The sequence below is a fragment of the Hyla sarda genome, chromosome 9 (assembly GCF_029499605.1).
Source record: "Hyla sarda isolate aHylSar1 chromosome 9, aHylSar1.hap1, whole genome shotgun sequence".
In the NCBI taxonomy this organism is placed as follows: Eukaryota; Metazoa; Chordata; class Amphibia; order Anura; family Hylidae; genus Hyla; species Hyla sarda.
The window spans coordinates 134,337,814-134,359,465 of NC_079197.1; the positions used below are offsets into that span (position 1 = coordinate 134,337,814).

At 41.9% G+C, this 21,652-nt stretch overlaps 1 protein-coding gene and 1 long non-coding RNA gene across 6 annotated transcripts in view; one reads left to right on the forward strand and one right to left on the reverse strand.

Moving 5' to 3' along the window:
- Positions 1–5,936: 5,936 nt before the first annotated feature.
- On the forward strand, positions 5,937–21,241 carry LOC130292055 (uncharacterized). The gene is made up of 5 exons (XR_008848068.1): positions 5,937–6,608; positions 9,023–9,117; positions 11,088–11,193; positions 17,458–17,600; positions 21,102–21,241. It is a non-coding gene; the product is annotated as an uncharacterized LOC130292055 (long non-coding RNA).
- The window catches only part of TSPAN15 (tetraspanin 15), a 65,686-nt gene continuing 52,123 nt past the window's right edge, over positions 8,090–21,652 (reverse strand). For 4 of the 5 annotated variants that reach the window (XM_056541505.1, XM_056541506.1, XM_056541501.1 and 1 more), the window contains exons 2-7: positions 17,792–17,977; positions 17,374–17,709; positions 15,088–15,204; positions 13,039–13,089; positions 10,810–10,926; positions 8,090–9,106 (exon numbers count right to left, since the gene is read on the reverse strand). In XM_056541505.1, coding sequence (XP_056397480.1) covers positions 8,936–9,106; positions 10,810–10,926; positions 13,039–13,089; positions 15,088–15,204; positions 17,374–17,709; positions 17,792–17,857 — 858 coding nt within the window. In that variant the 5' untranslated portion in view covers positions 17,858–17,977 and the 3' untranslated portion in view covers positions 8,090–8,935. The remainder of the gene's footprint in view (positions 9,107–10,809; positions 10,927–13,038; positions 13,090–15,087; positions 15,205–17,373; positions 17,710–17,791; positions 17,978–21,652) is intronic. The other variant, XM_056541502.1, reaches the window with a different exon arrangement.

Genomic DNA, 21,652 nt, shown 5'->3' on the forward strand with positions numbered 1-21,652 from the left:
TTTGGGGCAGACACAGCACAACCCTATATACTTACGTTTGGTGTAGAGATGAGCGAACTTACAGTAAATTCTATTCTTCACGAACTTCTCGGCTCGGCAGTTGATGACTTTATCCTGCATAAATTAGTTCAGCTTTCAGGTGATCCGGTGGGCTGGAAAAGGTGGATGCAGTCCTAGGAAAGAGTCTCCACCTTTTCCAGCCCACCGGAGCACCTGAAAGCTGAACTCATTTATGCAGGAAAAGTCATCAACTGCCGAGCCGAGAAGTTCGTGACGCATCAAATTTACTGTAAGTTCGCTCATCTCTAGTTTGGTGTGTAACACCTGGCAGACTTGGGAATTGTAGTTTTGCAACAGCTGGAGACCACTGACAGACCATGAATGGAACTATGGCCCCACAAGCACTGTCTCCACCATTCATTTCGGGGTCCCCATTTTCAGGATCGGCGGGGGTCCCAGCAGTTGCACTAGCACTGATCTGCTAATGAGATGAAAAGCCCCTTTAAATCCCCCATACATATTAATCATATTAATCATATTAATCATATGTATAGGGGTCTTCCAACAGATGATGGGGGGAGAGAAGAATCAGACTTGTTGAATCCTAAGTGTAGGGTTACACATAACACATCTGCAGCATAGCTGATATTCCACCTGCCCATTGTCTGTTAGGGAGTTTCCGCAGCAGAAAGTCTGTAAGCGGACCCCATCGAGTTCAATGGGTAGCAACATAATCCCCTTGCGTATTTGTCACTGCAGAAAATCTACAAACAGAATTTCAGCTATGGGAAACCCCCTGCGGGTGTGCCACATGTGACCCTACCCTTAAAGGGGTACTCCGCACCTAGACATCTTACCCCTATCCAAAGGATAGGGGTAAGATGTCTGATCGGGGGTCCCTCGGCTGGGGACCTTCGTGATCTCGGCTACAGCACACCAGACATCCGGTGCACGGAGCAAACTTCGCTCCATGCCGGATGACTGGCGATGCGGAGGCTCGTGAACATCATGGCCACACCCCTCAATGCAAGTCTATGGGAGGGGGCGTCACAGAGACCCATAGACTTGCATTGAGGGGGCACGGCCATGACTTCACGAGCCCCTAACGTTGCACCTGACGCTCTAAACGAATGCTGGATGCTGCAGGGAGATTGCGGGGGTCCCCGTGATCAGACATCTTATCCCCTATCCTTTCCATAGGGGATAAGATGTCTAGGGGCAGAGTACCCCTTTAAAGGGGTATTCCGCACCTAGACATCTTATCCCCTATCCAGAGTGGTCATCTGTGCAAGACCCGCCGTTCGTTTAGAATTCTGGGTGTGGGAGGTGAGGGTCATGACATCACAGCCACACCCCTCAATGCAAGTCTATGGGAGGGGGTATGGCAGACACCACGCCACCTCCCATAGACTTTCATTGAAGGGGCATGGGGTCATCATCACGAGGGGCGTGACTGCGACATCACGACCCCTGCACCCTGCTCCAAGTGTTTGAAGTACCCCTTTAAGAGGTATTCCAGTATCAGAAAATGATGTTTAAATAAGACTATTACCCCAAGATATATAATTTACCAACATAAAAGGGAATTTATCTATGTAGACTATATTCTTGCCCTTAATTTCCGGTGGAAAACTTTTTATGTTTTTAAATCAACTGATGCCAGAAAGTTAAAACAGATTTGTAAATTACTTCTATTAAAAAAAATCTTAATCCTTCCAGTACTTATTAGCGGCTGTATACTACAGAGGAAATTCTTTTATTTTTGGATTTCTTTTCTGTCACGACCACAGTGCTCTCTGCTGACACCTCAGTCCATGTCAGGAACTGTCCAGAGCAGGAGAAAATCCCCATAGAAAACAAATGCTGCTCTGGACAGTTCCTATAATGGACAGAGATGTCAGTAGAGCGCACTGTGGTCGTGACTAGAGATGAGCGAACTTACAGTAAATTCGATTCGTCACAAACTTCTCAGCTCGGCGGTTGCTGACTTTTCCTGCATAAATGAGTTCAGCTTTCAGGTGCTCCTGTGGGCTAGAAAAGGTGGATACAGTCCTAGGAGACTCTTTCCTAGGAATGTATCCACCTTTTCCAGCCCACCGGAAAGCTGAACTAATTTATGCAGGAAAAGTCATCAACTGCTGAGCCGAGAAGTTCGTGACGAATCGAATTTACTGTAAGTTCGCTCATCTCTAGTCGTGACAGAAAAGAAATCCCAAAAGAAAAGAATTTCCTCTGTAGTATACAGCCGCTAAAAAGTAATGGAAGGATTAAGAATTTTTAATAGAAGTAATTTACAAATCTGTTTAACTTTCTGGAGCCAGAAGAAAAAGAAAAAGAAGGAAGAAGAAGGAAGAAGAAGAAGGAAGAAGAAGAAGGAAGAAGAAGAAGGAAGAAGAAGAAGGAAGAAGAAGAAGAAGGAAGAAGAAGAAGAAGGAGAAGAGATTTCCGCCGGAGTACCCCTTTAACCGCCTGATACTTTTTTTTTCTCTTAGCCAAGATTACCCCCTTCTCTTTCCATTCAGAAAGGGACGGGCAGAGATTGTATTATTACTTGCATGGCTATTCCATGTTTACAGTGTCAAATTCATTCATATAGGATATTGTTGCTACTGATAGTTGTGCATTGCACTTCACTATATCACCTTTTTTCTGTTTTGTGTATGGCTATTGGGATAGACAGCTCCGCACCCTGATATGTAGGAGGTTGAGCCCCCATGGTCTTGTGTTCCACTGTATATAGGGACACATAATAACCTTACAATGCGAGATAGAAGATGAACAAATTTGATGAATATACATTGTTGGCAAATAACTAGAAATATATAGAATGATACAATGCAAATCGTGTATTTATTACAATATTTCAATGTTAAAGCTTCTTAAACCTAACAAGATTATGTACACACATTTTTCATATGCAAACACACTGGTCAAATACAGTCCAATATTTATTAATACCCTGTTATTGAAATGCACAACATTAACCTGCAGCACTACAACTAGTAAGGCCGGGTTCACACCGAGCAGCCCAGTGTGTCTAAGGCCATGTTCACACCAGTGTTGGGACATGATGGAATACTCCTTATAATAAGGTCCTTTGGGATTCCATCATATGTAGTGCTATTATTTCTGTAAAAAATGCGGAAAGCGATACAAGAGTACGACTCCTAACTGGTACTAATAACCACATGCTGAGTGTTATACTTTCATACCAATTGGAGAGCCACAGGTTAGGCCGGGTTCACACCATGATTTTTGCAATACAGTTCCTGTATCAGGTTTTTGATAAAAATAAAAAATAAAAAAAAAAATGGATTCCTCAACCTGACTAAGGCTGTATTCACATCTCGGTTTTACATTACAGGGGCCGGATCCGGCTGGGAGAGGGGCAAACCGGGCTCTCCGGTACCCCTACCCTACAGTTTTAGGTCCGGTCACAAAATTGGATACAGGTAAAAAATGAGCCGACCAGAGTCACCGTTTGACTCCGGTCGGCTCATTAAAAGGGAATGGATTTCAGCGCTGGTCCGGCTGGGGTACAGGAGAGCCCGGCTTGCCCCTCCCCCCCAGCTTGATCTGACACCCATAATGTAAAACAGAGATGTGAATGCAGCCTAAACTGTATCAAAACATGTGTACAAATTTAAATCCGTATACAGTTTGAAAAATTATATCCAGTTGCATCAGTTTTTTAAAGAAAAAAACGTATACGTTATTAACTTTTCATTCCATTATGAATAAAGTTTCACTTGTTTGAATGAAATTCCAAGAAAAAAAAAAAACTGTGCAAAGTCAAAAACCGTATGGATCTGTACACACATACAGTTCCCATTGACTCCATGTAAGGAAAAAAAAAAAAAAAAAAAATAAAAAAACACGTATAAAGTTTCAAAACGGTTTTTCACCTGGACCAAAAACCGTGTTGTGCAGTTTTGTCAGTTTTTTTTCTCCTGTACCCAAAACCGTAGCCTAAGATGCAAACTGTTTTCAATGGAGAGTCAATGCATACGGTTTTCAATACGGTTCCGTACGGTTTTCAAATTGAAACGTATACGGGAACTGTATTGCAAAAACGTGGTGTGACCCCAGCCTTAAGAGAGCTCTAAGCCAGTGTTCCCTCTACCTGTGTTCCCCCAAGTCTTACAAAACTACAACTACCCAAAATGCCCGCACGATGTCAATGGAAGTTGTAGTCTTGTGGAGCGTCACAGGTTGGGTAGCACTGATCTAAGGCCTCACCCATCTGTATGGATAGTATAGTGGTTTCGACATGCACAGTGCATTTTTAGTTACAAACTAGACATTTTAGTAAATTGTTTTCTCTCCACACATTCCGTTTTTGTTGCACCATACTGAAGGTTTACCATGTATTATGGATTTTTTTTTTTTATGCAATTACTTAATTTTAAATGGGCACTGTCAGATCCAAAAACTTTTTATATGTTGTTAGTGGTAAAAATTAAAAAGACCTTTTGTAATATGGTTGTTTAAAAATCTTTGAATATTTAAAGGACTACTCCACTGCTCAGCGTTTGGAACAAACTGTTCCGAATGCTTGAGCCGGAAGCTCATGACATCATAGCCCCGCCCCCTCATAACATCACACCCCACCCCCTCATTGCAAGTCTATGGGAGGGGGCGTGATAGCTGTCACGCCCCCTCCCATAGACTTGCATTGAGGGGGGTGGGGCATGATATCATGAGGGTGCGGGGGTATGACATCACGAGTTCCCGGCGCCGGCTCCAGCGGTCGGAACAGTTTGTTCCAAACGCTGAGCAGCGGAGTACCCCTTTAAAAAAAGAAAAACGGCTCCTCAAAATCCCACCACTAGGGGTCCCCATACCTACTAAGACACTAACCAGTCCTGCAGCAGCATCAGGCTTGTCCATGAGTCATGGACAAGAGAGGACTCATGGACAAGGCTGTATGAGTGGACACACCAATCACCTCCCACCACCACAAGGGAAGGACACGCCCCCTTCCCCTAAAAGGATTTTTAACACTGAGCGAATGAAGATTTTTTTTTATTTTTTTATTTTTTTTAATAATAAATATAGGTGATAGAGGCATAAAAATTAGCAGTATATGGTCAGGATTAGGTGCGGTGTAATTTTTTTCCTGTAGGATCTAGCAGGTACGCTTTAAAGGTTTTCTTTGGTGTTTCTGACTGCAGTAAAATGTGAACCCAGCAAACGCCTTTACAACGGCACTTGGAGTGTCTATGGGTTGTCCTGTCATTCAGGGCTCATTCACACCATGGAATTTATTCCATCTGTAGCAGCACCAGCATAACAAGACAGCGTTAGGACCGCTCTGAAATGCGCTGAATGATTCTGTAGTGTGAATGGTGCAGCAGAATCCCATTGAAAACAGGATACTCCTGCACCCTAACTTCTGAGCAGAATCCTGCTAGGAAAATTCATAGTGTGAATGGGCCCTAAAAACATATCTCCTATTCACAGGATAGGACATTAGAGTCTCTGATCACGGTGGTCTGACTACTGCGTCAATGATCTCTAGAATGGGGCCCATTAATGTGTATGCATATAAGAACACTGGAGATTGCCAACTACATTGCACCAGGTATCTCTGTTGCTCCCATAGACATTCTGTATATCACTGGAGGCATCAGCGGTCTTACCCCCCGCGATCAGACACCTATTCTTATTTTGTGGATGGGGACAAGTTGCTAGGTGCTGTACTCCGGTGGGAAAATCCCCCCCCCCCCCCCCCCCCCCCAAATAAACTGGTTCCAGAAGTTTAACAGATTTGTAAATTACTTTAATTAGAAAAAATCTTAAACCTTCCAGTACTGCTGCTGTATACTCCAGAGGAAGTTGTGTAGTTCTTTCCAGTCTGACCACAGTTCTCTCTGCTGACACCTCTGTCTGTGCTAGGAACTGTCCAGAGTAGGAATAAATCCCCATAACAAACCTCTCCTGCTCTGGACAGTTCCTGACATGGACACAGGTGTCAGCAGAGTGCACTGTGGTCAGATAGAAAAGAACTACTCAGCTTTCGCTGGAGCATACAGCAGCTAATCAGTACTGGAAGGATTAAGATTTCTTAATGGAAGTAATTTACAAAGCTGTTTAACTTTCTGGCACCAGTTCATTAAAATAAAAAAAGGTTTCCACCGGAACACACCTTTAAAAGGAGATGGCAACCACTTAGAGCTCCGCTGGTCTATAGTAAGTATATAAAAGCAGTCTCCAAACTGCAGATCTCCAGCTGTTGCAAAACTACAACTCCCAGCATGCCCTGACAGCCAACGGCTGTCAGGGCATGCTGAGAGTTGTAGTTTTGCAACAGTTGGAGGTCCACAGTTTGGAGATCACTGGTTTAGACAACAAGGCCTGTAAACCTAGTTGAGGCCTATGTAAACATTAGACAAAACCAGGCCCACATGGGGCTATACACTTGATATAGCCACAAAAAGGGTCTCTAGTAATTAGTGGTTTATATCAGGAAAAACCAGCGCTCACAGGGTCTCAAACGGACGCTAGCCATGGAAAGCGGAGCAGTGTCCATAGCAACCCCATCAGAGTTAGAGTTTCCTTGCGGCCATTTTTAACTGGAAGATGACAAGTGTGCAGCAATATGTCCAGTAATTTGTTACTCATGTCCCTTCACTAGACAGATCCTTTAAAAATGTCCTAAATAGGCGAACCCCCTCTCTAAGGCGTCCTATGCCCTATTGCCTTTATGTTAGACACTAGTGGTCAATAGGCCTAAACACTAAAAAGGCACAATTTAGAGAACTTATACAAGTAATATAAAAAGGGTAGCCACTCTACAGTAAGTAGGACCTACATACAGGCAGCCATTTCACAATGAAACGCCGTCGTTTTATAGGCCACGCCACTTCTCAAAATGCAATAGGACTGCGAGAATTTCATGAGAAAATTGCACCATTTTTAGTAATATGAAGGAATTTATCAAAACATATGCTGAGGAAAAGTTGACCAGTTGCCCATAGCAACCAGATTGCTTTTTTTCCCCCCATTTTTTTAAAAGGCCTCTCAAAAATGAAAGAAGCGATCTGATTGGTTGCTATGGGCAACTGGTCAACTTTTCCTCTGCATATGTTTTGATAGATCTCCCCCATCGTCCATAGTTTCTAGTAAACAAGGCTGCTCATAGGCAGAAAAAACACCCCCAAAAAATGATTCTAAAAATATTAACATTTGGCACTTTACACCTGAGCACAGACCAGTTAGTTTAGTCAAACAGTTATATTTTCTATGCTAATGAGACAGAAGACAAAAAAAAATAAAATTAAAAAAAATTAATGATAAATAGAGAATATATATCTATATCTATCATGGTCCCTTCTACAACAAAATTCCTGCAGATCTGTGAGGTTACAGGGGTTAAATCGAGCACCTTCTCACTATGCCCCTATATATCTCCAAATAATATGTCGCTCTCCAATGTGTCGTCGGTACATAAGGGGGTTAGAAATTGAATATGCACTTCAAGCTCTCATGAATGAATGGTAATAGAAATAAGGTATAAGACAGGATTATTCCTTTTTTTATTTTCCCAACACAGGTCGGAAGCCACAGCTATCGGGAAAATGCGTTTTGTGTACATACATTGTGTTCTTCGACAACGTATGTGCACATGGATCAGCACTTTGCAAGAAAATAGCGTACTGATTCGGACGCAAAAGTACAAGCGGATTATGTGCTTGTTTCCAATAACTTTATTTGATAGCTATGGATAACCCCTTTAAAAAGGAAAACTGTCAGCTTGCTCCCCCCGCACTAACCAGCGGTACTGGCTGGTAGTGCGGGGGACACTGATCAGTTTGGTCCTTACCGTGCCCGGATCTGCCGCGCCGTTCGGCTGTAATCTTCTATTTTCAGAATATGCAAATGAGGTGCTAACTGGCACTTTGACGTCAGTGCTGCTCACTGCAGCACCGCCCAGCTCATCAATATTCCTCCCCTCCCTCCGCCTCTCCCTCTTCTTCCCGCTCTGTAATAAAAAGAGAGGGGGAGGAATATTGATGAGCTGGGTGGCACTGCGGTGAGCGGCACTGACGTCAAAGTGCCAGTTAGCCCCTAATTTGAATATTCTGAAAATAGAAGATTACGGCCGAACGGCGTGGCGGATCCGGGCACAGTAAGGACCAAACTGATCAGCTGACAGTTTTCCTTTAAAAGGTGGGACTGGTTTAGAAAACCCGTTTTCCAACCAGTGTGCCACCTGCTGGAGGCACACTGGTTAAGGAGCAATGCATTAGGGTCTTTTGAGTTCATTACAGAATCATTAGCCGAGCAGCTGCAAACAATACCCTTCTCTCGAGATGGCCTGACATGTCTTTGCAGTACATAGATAACCTAGTGATGTATGTACACCTTGTAATACTTTGCTTAACCTATAGTGGTGCTGTTCCATAAATTAACATTTGCTGCCTTCCCTGCAGATGATAGATCCTTGCACTAGGACTATCTTTTTTGTTGTTGTATTTTTTTACCCTGAAAACAGAATAAAAAGGAGATAATAATGGACAACTGGCACAAAACAATCTCTTAATATAACCGATAAGCACACATTGGTAATGCCACAGGATTTTAGGTCTTTTACCCGGAAACCATAGAACGCGATATAGTTTCTGTTTGCATTATACGTGAGATGAATTCTGCTTGGAGTGCACTTCAAAAAAGTCTTTGCAACTGTAATGTAACAAAAGAAAAACAAAAAATAAAAGAAAAAATACAGTGATGTTCTGTTCAGAACAGTCACCAGGCACAATACAGTCCTGATTGTCACCCGTCAACCATAGAAGGAAATGTAGTGTTTCAAAACAATCCACCAGTCCGTCACCTCTAGGGCCAGACGTGTTTTCTTTCCAATGTTCCCGGTGATCTCTGGGGTTAATATTTAGTGTTTGTTAGCACAACAATTCGTAAGAGCTGGAGGCACTCAGGCTGTCGATTCCTCTCCTGGATAGCACCGGCAACAGCCCACAGTGGAAAACTCAATCTCATGTTTGGTGGTCTCACCCTCCAGGAGAACATCAGCAGAACTGTTCCACTCCGTGATCATATCTTCTACCCGGGATACATAAAGTAGTGATAGAAGGACTCCAAGGAACTAGAAGAAAAGTAAAAAGGGTCAATGTAAAAATAAATGCATACAATATAGAAACATAGAATGTGTCAGCAGATAAGAACCATTTGGCCCATCTAGTCTGTCCAATAATCTGAATACTATCAATAGCTAGTTATATGAAGGATAGCCTTATGCCTATCTATATTATATATGAAGGATAGCCTTATGCCTATCTATATTATATATGAAGGATAGCCTTATGCCCATCTATATTATATATATGAAGGATAGCCTTATGCCTATCTATATAATATATGAAGGATAGCCTTATGCCTATCTATATTTTATATGAATGATAGCCTTATGCTTATCCCTATCTTATATGAAGGATAGCCTTATGCTTATCCCATGCATGTTTAAACTCCTTCACTGTATTTGCAGCGACCACTTCTGCAGGAAGGCTGTTCCATGCATCCACTACTCTCAGTAAAGTAATACGTCCTGATATTACTGCAGAAATCTTTCCCCTCTAATATTAAACTATGTCCTCTTGTGATAGTTTTTCTTCTTTTAAATCTCCTCTCCTCCTTTACTGTGTTAATTACCTTTACATATTTAAAAGTCTCTATCATATCCCCTCAGTCTCTTCTTTCTTCTATACATGTTAAGGTCCTTTAACCTTTCCTGGTAAGTTTTATCCTGCAATCCATGTACTAGTTTAGTATGTTCTCTGAACTCTCTCTAGAGTATCTATATCCTTCTGGAGATAAATCCTTCAGTGCTGCGCACAATACTCCAAGTCATGTCTCACCAGTGCACTCTACAGCGGCAGTAGCACTTCCCTTGTTTTACTGCTAATACCTCTCCCTATACACCCATGAGCACTTCCCTCTTTCTACTGCTAATACCTCTCCCTATACACCCATGAGCACTTCCCTCTTTCTACTGATAATACCTTTCCCTATACAACCAAGCATTCTGCTAGCATTTCCTACTGCTCTCTGACATGTCTTCTAAAATAATGAACCCTAAATCCCTTTCCTCAGATACTGCGGTTAGGACTGTATCAAATATTTTATATTCTGCCCTTGTGTTTTTTACGTCCAAGGTGCATTATCTTGTACCTTTAGCCAAATCCACTGCTTCCCTTCTCCACCCCACCTTTAATTTTGTTTAACTCATGTACTGGCACTAAACATTTAGGGTGAAGTCACATGAGCGGTCAGCCATATGTGGCAGTCAATGGCCCCATGATTTTGTTTACAACACAATTTCTCACCATTTGTAAGATCTCTGCTTGCTTTTGCTAAATTATTTTTTAGAAACGACTAAAAACCTGTATAAAACTTCACAGCAGAGTATTGTATCTAGTCTAAGCAATCCTCTTTGAGCCAAATAGAATATAGTACATATACATGTACATATAGTACATGAAAACAAATGTCTAAATTTGGCTAGACTCCAGACTGATACATTTTTGCAGTTTAGCTGTTCAAAAAAATCTAGAGTGTATACAACTCAAGCAAACACTGAGTTCTGAAAGTAAAAAGATCGTAAGGGCTCATTGACATTGAATCTTCACCCACAGAAATACCAGACGGAGATTTGACCTTCAGCAAGTGCCGCCGAAAACATTGGCGCTAGGAACACACGGACATGCACCGTCACCTGGTGCTTTGGCCAGGGGAAAAAAAAAAAAAAAAAAAAAGTGATCTAAACTTAGGTCATACATAATGTTTACTCACCTGTGGGACTAGGATACCTAGTAACAATCCGGCCATGACTGCATAGTTATCCAAGAACCAAATAATAACAGCATCTGTGCAACCTCTGACATGGATGAACTGCTGCGCTGCTGGTCTCTGAACAGGACAGGGAGAATAGAGAGTCATAAGAAAACATAAGATTGCAGAAGTAATAATAGTAGGAAGGAAAGACATGTTTCACACTGTTCTAAGAGGAGCCTATTAAAATCATCTGCCTTTTGTACAGATAAAATAACCAGATTTTTATATGCCAATAGGTTCAAACTCTGATGGACTTTAGGCTCCAACACGATCATGGGGCCCAGCAACAACCAAGCCCTTGAGGTCCACCAGTAGAGAATGGCGCCTGAAGGAGACAGTGGGGTAGGTCAGTTGTTAATGGCGGTTTATCATTTTTGTTTTATTCTATTGGGTGGGGAGTGATATTTCACTATTTGATTACTAAAGAGTACCTGTCAGCAAACCATATTTTCTAAACTAACTCAGATTACATTCCCTAACTACTCCTAACATCCCTCCTGCCCTTAAATGTTTTTTTCCCAAGCTTTAAAAAGCTGTGTATCATACCTATCCCCTTGCTCACATTGTGTGAGCTCACGGCAGGAGAAAGTGGGCGTTCCCCAGCAGGCGCGACGTCACTGAAGCCTGCGAGAGCTGCACCTCACCATGCCCCACATGCACTTCCTGAGTTTGGTCTCCTGCCAGGCCGGGAAGAGGCCAAATTAACTGTTTGACTTGCGCAGGGAACAGAACAGAGCCACCTAGTGGCAGTTTTTCAAAAACATAAAAAGGTTGAGAAATTTTACAGCAAGTAAATAGCAAAATGTCTTATAATAACATAAGGAACAATGTATTAGCGTGTTTCTCCGAAAAGAAGACCGGGTCTTATATTAATTGTAGTCACCAAAAACACACTAGGGCTTATTTTCAGGGTAGGGCTTATTTATTTACATGTTATGGGCGCAGCTCTAACCCCCCCCCCGCCGGTTTATTAGCCAAGCGCTGCTCCCCACATCGGGGGACTAATCGTATGCCACCCGCGAGCCCATGTTCCCATCCCTAGGACCGCAGCAAGAACAGCGGAGGGACCATGTGGCCGGATCCTTAGCAACGCGGTAACGGAGGACGAAGGCAAGTTAAAGTTTGTTTTTTTAATATTTGCAGCCCGGGCATTGCCTAGGTCAGTGGTCTTCAACCTGCGGACCTCCAGATGTTGCAAAACTACAACACCCAGCATGCCCGGACAGCCAACGACTGTCCGGGCATGCTGGGTGTTGTAGTTTTGCAACATCTGGAGGTCCGCAGGTTATAGACCACTGGCCTAGGTCTTATTTTCAGGGTAGGGCTTATATTGCAGCCCACCCCAATAATACAGCTAGGGCTTATTTTTGGGAAAGGGTGTATTTTCGGGGAAACAGGGTAAAAGTTTAGTTTGTTGACAGGTACTCTTGTTCCTGATAAGGGCTGTGTGTGTAATGATAAATGGTAATGGTTTATGTGGCATATGCACTGAAGGAAGAGCCCTCCGAATCATACCACTTCTGGACCCAGGGTACACAGTCCAGTATAACAAACAGGTCCATTCTGTTAGTTAATGGGTGCAGAAGTAGGACTCGTCTTCCAGAATATAACCAAGTAGGACTACAGACATGGCGTGCAGACAGCATTGACGTTATGTGTCAGTCCAAATTGAATGGATACGGATTGCTGAGAGGAATACTGTAGATGCCTTCAGAGAAATGTGGGCTATGATGCCTTGACATTCCTCTGAAGACGTCCATTTCTCTTAGCAGCCTGTGTCAGATGAAGGTTCATTTGGACTGAGATATGAATGCTCTGGACTGTAAACTCAAAGCACCTTAGCGTGGATAAATCCTATGGTGTGCGGAGTCCTAATTATGTTCAAAATGACAATATTACAACCATGAATTAATGTTCTCATTGCGAGGGCCAATGATGGACATATGCCTCAGGGATGTTGGCATCACAAGATTTCCTGTCTATGGACAATGGATGTAAGGCTGGTCTTAGTAAGTAAAGTGCTCAAAGAAGTCATCAAATGTGTATTTCATCATGGGAAAATAAGCTTTTTCTGGTCAATGTGAAAGAAATATTTAGAATCAAAAGAAGCAGAGTCATAAGATGCAATTGTGAATACATAGACAGTATCAGATATAGGTTAGGCAATGTTCTCCATCGACTACATACATTATACTTCATGGCTTGGTATCCACACATTGTATTCATTACTGCTCCCGTCTGCAAGAAAGAGAAAAATAGGGGTCACCTGTCTGATTACAATATTCAATGCTGCTAGACTGGATTCCACAGTGAAAAAGCTATTTCTTCCAAACATAAACAAAAAGTAAAAACTGCAAAAACTGTCTGGAAGAAAGGTGCCATGCTTTTTAAAACTCATACAATCCCTTTAAATCTGGGTTTTCCTTGGCCTTTATTTCGAATTTATTTTTTTGGAAAGTCACTGAAGTTTTTAAGTCAAAGCCAGAAGTGGATCCAGAAGGAAGAAGTAGTAGAAGCCCTTCCTTTATATTTACCATTTCTTCTGGATACACTTCTGGCATTGGTTCAAAAACTGCAGTGGAAGATTTCCAAAAAAGCGGAAAGCCAACCCTAAAGTGTCCCTCTAGAACTCTTCTTCACAAATGATTATCGTGCAGTACTGTGTTATTTGTGTAAATATGTTCTACTTCAAAAATGGCTCCTAAATAATCAAACTTAGAGCTTTTCTCCCTCCTCCCAGCTGCTCTTCCCTCTATAGCCCTGTGTTGTATAAAGTGGACCTTCCCCCTACGTCTCCATAGGACACCTCTCCAGCAATAAGACCAAGCGCCATAGACTTACATGAGTCCGATGGACACGCAGGAGGAAAGTCCATCACATAAGGCACAGTGCTATAGAGTGGAGATGAGCCGATACTGGAGGCAGAAGGTTCCTGTATTGCTATTTAGGTGCCAATTTTGAAATGGAACATATTTACACAAATGACGGTAGTTATTTGTGTAAAGAGCTTAATAGGGACACCTTAAAGGTTAGAAACTCAACTTCTTCCTACATAACTTAGTAGTTGACCTTATATCCCACCCAGCCGCACCAGGTGAGCAAGTGTTCAAAAGCCTTTTCCTCCTAACATAACACGACTGCCTACCAAAACCCTGCACTTTAGAAAAAATGCACCAAACAAGCCACCAACTTCTCCCAAAGAAATCTTAAAAAGAACCGAATGTAGCAACAAATTTCATGGACAATCTGTGGGTACCTGCTCGACCACAGAAAGCTTCATTCTAACCATCAGGCTCTGCAAAACCAATTTCTATATACTCATTTGAGCAAATGCGTTACAAAGTATGACAAGTTTGCAGATACAGTGGTGGCACATACTCTACATTTTCAGGAAATGATCTGAACCATGGCATGGAGCCCTTTCCTACCATAACTTTTAGATAGATGCTGGCTCTTGTAAATCAAATCTGTAATATGCACCTGTCAGCATGGAAGTTGGGTTAAGAGTTTCTCCATTGTTCCTCCATTACCTAAAATGCCAAAATGATACCGACGCAGTGTTCTCTCCGGATCTGCTATGACCCATATTTATACCTGAGAACCACTGAGGTACCCACTTTAAAGGGATGCCATTGGGGGTGGGTTAGTTTCTAATCAACTGGTTCCAGAAAGATGGGTACGTAACCTTCCAGTACTTACCAGCTACTGTATACACTGGAGGAAGTTGTGTAGTCTTTCCAATCCGACACAGTGCTCCCTGCTGCCACCTTTGTCTTTGTTACTGTCCAGAGCAGGAGAGGTTTGCTTTGAGGGTTTGCTCCTGCTCTGGACAGTTCCCTACACAGATGGAGGTGGCAGCAGAGAGCACTGTGGTGAGAATGGAAAGAACTACACAACTTCCTCCAGCGCATAAAGCAGCTATTAAGTACTGGAAGGCTTGAACTGTTTTAATATAATTTACAAGTCTGTATAACTTTTTGGCACCAGTTAATATTACAAATATTTTTTCTTCAGAATACCCCTTTAAGAGACAACAGTAGGAGGCATTGTGTGCAATTCTTCCCCACAACAGCACATGAATAGCATGCAATAATAGGAGAAGTGCTTCATGTGTAGCATTGTCTGGTGACCGTACGGAAGTGGATTCAGTTCTGTTACCATTGACCACAATAAAGCATATGACCATAAGTAATTCACTCTGCTAAAGGTCCCGGTTATATATTAGGATGCCATTACCTTGTTGGTGAGGCAGCAAGTATAAGGAACTCCACATGCAAGAGGCCCAGGAGCTGAGCACGAGTGATATACATTCTGTTCCCAGTCTGTGTACTCTGCTCCCCCACAGCACTTGAACTAGAATGAATAGATTTCATCTCATTAAACAATACATCTCATCCGTATACATATTCTGATACATTTTCCCACTCTCATTACATTAGAATAATAAGGCTGGCATGGTGCCATACCTGTCAATAGGTTGTTTGTGGTATTGCAAATCAGCCTGTTCACGTCAGTGGGGCAAAGCTGCAATATTAGTCTACCTGCGGACAAGTGTAGTGCCCATTCTGGAAGATGGCAGCCACGTTTTTCTAATCCTATACAACACCTTTACTTTTTGTTAAATGGGCACTGTCATTCAGAAAAAGATTTTTAATATGTCAGAGAGAGACAGCAAAAGTTTTTAATCAAAAGTTCACACCCAGACCGATCGCTAGATAGAGCCACGAGGAGTGCGGGCTTAGTGCATTCTCTCTAGGCTCCGTATCATATGACCGAGATGGTTCATGATACAAGTCTAAAAGATAGTCCTGGTTCAATAGAGAAGTGGGTGGAAAAGTGCTTAGCTGTACGCTTCACACCCTACACCGATCATAACTTTTGACATGTCTTTAAGACAGAAAACAAAAAACGTCAATTGGTTGGCATATCCAAAAGTACTGTTGGGTCTATAATATTCTGATATATTGATCACTATATCTATACTCATATACCTTTGCTAGATGTTATATGCTATTGCTAAAATATTGCAGAAGAACTTTGTTTTCCTTAAAGGGGCATTCCAGGGAAAAAACTTTTTTATATATATCAACTGGCTCCGGAGAGTTAAACAGATTTGTAAATTACTTCTATTAAAAAAATCTTAATCCTTTCAGTACTTATGAGCGTCTCAAGTTAAGGTTGTTCTTTTCTGTCTAAATCCTCTCTGATGACACCTGTCTCGGGAAACGCCCAGTTTAGAAGAGGTTTGCTATGGGGATTTGCTTCTAAACTGGGCGTTTCCCGAGACAGATGTCATCAGAGAGGATTTAGACAGAAAAGAACAACCTTAACTTCAGAAGCTCATAAGTACTGAAAGGATTAAGATTTTTTAATAGAAGTAATTTACAAATCTGTTTAACTTTCTGGAGCCAGTTGATATATAAAAAAAAGTTTTTTCTTGGATAACCCCTTTAATTTAAAACATTTCAGCTTGCTCTTTGCCTGTAATCAAGATGAGAACCTTGGGATGGAGTCTGAACATACAAGAAGTTAGGAGTTTAAGTCTAAACATTGGACTTTTGTGAAAGGATGGAAAAATCTTAAAATAGACAAGTTGTAACATAAGTGACCTATGCTATGCTCAAATGACTAATCAGCATATAAAACGATGATTTGATGCCATTGGTTTTTATAATCTATGTGAATTTCTAATAAAGGGCAGAACTCCTTGGGAGTCAGTGCCGAGAAGGGGATTTATACCAACATAGTCTGGTGTGAATTTGCTTATGTCGACACTCAGCAAAATAGCACAGCGGTAGTCACTAGAGATGAGCCAACTTACAGTAAATTCGATTCGTCACGAACTTCTCGGCTCGGCAGTTGATGACTTTTCCTGCATAAATTAGTTCAGCTTTCCGGTGCTCCGGTGGGCTGGAAAAGGTGGATACAGTCCTAGGAAAGAGTCTCCTAGGACTGTATCCACCTTTTCCAGCCCACGGGAGCACCTGAAAGCTGAACTAATTTATGCAGGATAAGTCACCAACTGCCGAGCCGAGAAGTTCGTAACGAATCAAATTTACTGTAAGTTCGCTCATCTCTAGTAGTCACTCACAGTTTAAGGCATCCTTGACAGTACCATTATAAAAAATGAAGGTTCATGCTGCTATAGCTGTAATACAAGTACAAGCATAGAAATTACAGCAGCATGCTACAAGTACTAACAGATGGATTTAATTTAAAAAAAAAAAAAATATATATTATATATATATATATAAATAAATAATTTAATCTGAACCAATAGTGTGTACCATTTGATCGGGATGAATCCTACACTAGATGTGTCTCTCTTGGGCTAGCCTTTCTGGGCATGTAAGAGCTAGTTACTCCCACTGCTTAAAATCACCAATTTTTTTACCTTTATTTTTCCCTCTATTTTCTATAGCAATATCTTAGTACTTGTAGTGTGCTGCTGTGGCCCTTTAATATCTTTATATGTAAATAAACCAGTTTCACAGCACCTGAACAGATTTTCTATACATTCACCTGCTTTTGCACAAAGTCCATGATATTTTTGAAGTCGAGATCATCATAGTAATTCTGTATTCCCTTCCGAATGTTCTTATTCAGGAGATCCATGGTCTGGTATAAAAGAGAAACACTCTTATTGATCTGTGGATGGATGAGGTGCTCCCCTATAAAAGGCATTACTAAAGACCAGAAGCAGTGGGCTGGTGCCAAGGGTAAGAGGACTGGTATGGCAGAGCAGAATGGTGAGAAGCTGGTATACATGCCTATAGTCCTCACCTGATTTCTAAAGATCAAGGCAAGGATCCCACCAGTCAACTCCAATATAAGGCAGACCCCCAGGGTATACATGAACTGCAAGGGAAAACAGAAAATATACATAATATGGGCATCAAAAACTAGCACACGCATATCCCTAAATGAAGGCGACACTCACCACTTGAAGTAGGCACAGGTTATCTCTGAGTGAAGCCAAGACTCCGATGAAGGATACAATAAACATGACCACTCCTAGCAGGATGAGGATGATGGCAGGAGCAAGGAAGACACCCTGTAAAGTCTTATATTTCTGCCTCTCTACTTCAGCATAGATACCAATAGCCAGGATAAGGGCACCTATCAGCTAGGGAGACAGACAGAGAATTATAAACTATTACAAAAATTATAAAATAGTACAAAAATCATCAGTGAATATAAGGGGTTAAGTCATCCTCTTCAGTCAAGTGGTAAAAATATGGCCGTCACGTGGTTGTCATCTACCTTTTCTAGTGTAACCCTTTTGTATGTCTATAAGAGAATGAATACAGTGATCCCTCAACTTACAATGGCCTCAACATACAATGTTTTTTTCTGGACCATTGTAACTTGAAACCAGACTCAACATACAATACTACCGACAGTACTGGAGGAACTGACCAATCAGAATGGGCATTTTACTGGTAAATCACCTCTATTACTGAAGTGCATGCACTGACTGGTGTCTGGTAGCGCCCCCTACAGTACAGGGAGGAACTACAAGTTCTGTACTATTCCTTACCTGTGCCAGGGTTAGCTGCTCCTTTGTACAACAAGTAAGGGCGGCTCCATTTGGGACATTGTGTACTGTATAGGACCCTGAAGAAGCTCCTGTCCTCTACATAAACCATTGTTTCCCAACCAGGGTGCCTCCAGCTGTTGCAAAACTACAACTCCCAGCATGCCCGGACAGCCATTGGCTGTCCGGGCATGCTTGGAGTTGTAGTTTTGCAACAGCTGGAGGCACCCTGGTTGGGAAACACTGAGAGACAGTGATTACAGCTCCCAGCAGACAGTGACAGTGACAGTGATTTACAGCTCCCTGCAGATCTTTCTTACTTTTATATATAAGGATTTGCTTTATCTATATTAGTTATCTACTTATTTTTCTTTAATCCTCACTTTTTCCTATTTTTGGATGACATTTTGGTGGCTTCAGAACCAATTACCAGGTTTCCATAGAGTTATGATCTCAACATACAATGGTCGTCCTGGAACTGATTAATATTGTAACTTGAGGGAGCACTGTACATGACTGCATAGCTAAAGGCTAGGTGACAAAGCTGGGAGCTATAATATGAGAATACATCTCAATACCTTGTTTTTCCAGAAACACACAACAAAGGAATAGTTAAATAGATTAAATTTATTTTAAATTTATTTATTTGACACAAAGGGGTACTGCACCTTTACCATGGTGGCTTATTCTATCCTTATCAGATTGGTAGTGGTCAACTTCTACCCCCCCGGCTGATCAGTTGAAAAGGTGCTGCAGTCATGGGTAGCGGCTGTACCTGTTATTGCAGTCATTCAGTTCAATGAGACAACTTCTATACCAGGTACAGATGCTACCTAGTGTATGTCAGTGTACGCTGGCCGCAAGAAATGTCTCGCCTCGGCCAATGATAGGCTGAGTGACAGTGGGATGTATCGTGCCCGGCACCAGGAAGAAGACCGCACCAGGGAGAGCTGGGTGGGAGGCTAGTCAATATATATATATTTTTTTTGCATCAGCCCGGACATACCGTATATACTCAAGTATAAGCCAACCCGAATATAAGCCGAGGCCCCTAATTTCACCCCCAAAACCCAGGAAAAGTTATTGACTCAACTATAAGCCTAGGGTAGGAAATACATCATCCCCCCCGTCATCATCCAGACCCCCGTCATCATAACACCTGTCATCACCCCCCCCCCTTCATCATCACCGCCTGTCAATCCCTTCCAGTGGTGTTCAACCTGTGGACCTCCAGATGTTGCAAAACTACAACTCCCAGCATGCCCGGACAGCCATCGGCTGTCTGGGCATGCTGGGAGTTGTAGTTTTGCAACATCTGGAGGTCCACAGGTTGAAGACCACTGAAAGGGATTGACAGGCGGAGAGTTCACTCGAATATAAGCCGAGGGGGGCGTTTTCAGCACGAAAAATCGTGCTGAAAAACTTGGCTTATACTCGAGTATATACGGTAATTGAAGAACAAAATTTTTTCTCTGGGGTACTCCTTTAAAAAGGGTTATCCAGGAAAAAAAATTTTTTTATATATCAACTGGCTCCAGAAAGTTAAAACAGATTTGTAAATTACTTCTATTTAAAAATATTAATCCTTTCAGTACTTATGAGCTTCTGAAGTTAAGGTTGTTCTTTTCTGTCTAAATGCTCTCTGATGACACCTGTCTCGGGAACCGCCCAGTTTAGAAGGGATTTGCTATGGGGATTTGCTTCTAAACTGGGCGTTTCCCGAGACATGTGTCATCAGAGAGCACTTAGACAGAAAACAACAACCTTAACTTCAGAAGCTCATAAGTACAGAAAGGATTAAGATTTTTAAATAGAAGTTATTTACAAATCTGTTTAACTTTCTGGAGCCAGTTGATATATAATTTTATATATCAACTGGCTCCAGAAAGCTAAAAAGGAAGTTAAACAGATTTGTAAATTTGAAAATTTTCCTGGATAACCCCTTTAAGCTTATTTTTTGTATACATAAGAGTTATGCAAGCCATTTTTTTTAAATATAAATTCCTCTTGGTTTTCAAAATATCTGCTTGCTTTCATTGAATAGAGACCTTCATTGTTTAATTCATGGTCATGTGATGGACACAAAGACAGCTTGTTACAGAACGATTATCGGAGCAATGTCTTCTATCAGGCCATGCAGCTATTTGGCCATCACATGACCAGGAAGTAAACAATGAGGGCTTCTATTGATGGAGGAATTGCTACCAAAAGTATACTGGAAAGTTGGATCATTTTTAATCTACATAGTTTTCTAAAACCATAAACCCCTTTTAAGAAGGTTGCAAGACCATGCATGATATGGGGACAATACGGGAGGCTCTCAAGTGTTTCCAGCTCCATTCCTTATTCTCTGTCGCCTACACATAACATAATAGATACAGCGTTTACCTTACACTGCATACTTTATGTGAAAGAATGTCACCTATACCCTCACAAGCCTGTACCTGACTTAACCCCCCCATTGCATAATTATAGGGGAAGCTTTTCTTTTATCTGTAGACACTATCACATTGGGGGTGGGGAGCTGTAAAACCACTGAAAGATAAGTCATGTATACAGTCAATTCTGTTATACAAGAAATCAGGTATAACATCTCACTGATGGCGTCACAGGTAAAACAAAACCCAAAAGAGACCAAATATCCTGTTGCCCCCCTCCCCCAGGAATCCATGCAGTGCTGTATCCCAACCATCATTATCTCCTTGGATTTCAGGTCTAGGAATGCTGAACAAAGAAATACGTGCCCTCCAGCCATATAGGTGACACCTTTAGATTGCCAGAAGAGACTGGAGATATTATTGCGGACACCACAACCAGTCCTGGCATCAAAAGGCGCATATTGCTGAACATAGTGTAAATATTTTTGTTGGTTGGAAATGATTAGAAACGTGATAGCCTGGGGGATGTAGGGTATGGTGAGTGTAGCTGTGCAGGTATTAAAGAGTGCTTGTTAACCCTTGCAATTCGTGACGCCAGGGTGAGGGCTCCTCAATAAAGCTTTTCCTACCGCCGCCCTTCCCAGGAACGATAGGGAGGTAGATGATAATGGATTATCCACAACCGGAAAGCTTCTGTAAACAGAGTTAACTTTTACTGAAGATTTTCTGTACACTTCATTAACATAACAGTCTCTTATCAATACAACAGCTTCCTTTGGAGATTGACAATGGTTGGGACTTTAGCTTTAAGAGTCTTTTAGTCTATTGCGCCGTTCCACTGGATTTAGGGGAATTAGTTGCAGTCCAGTAGTCACGCTAGCATTAG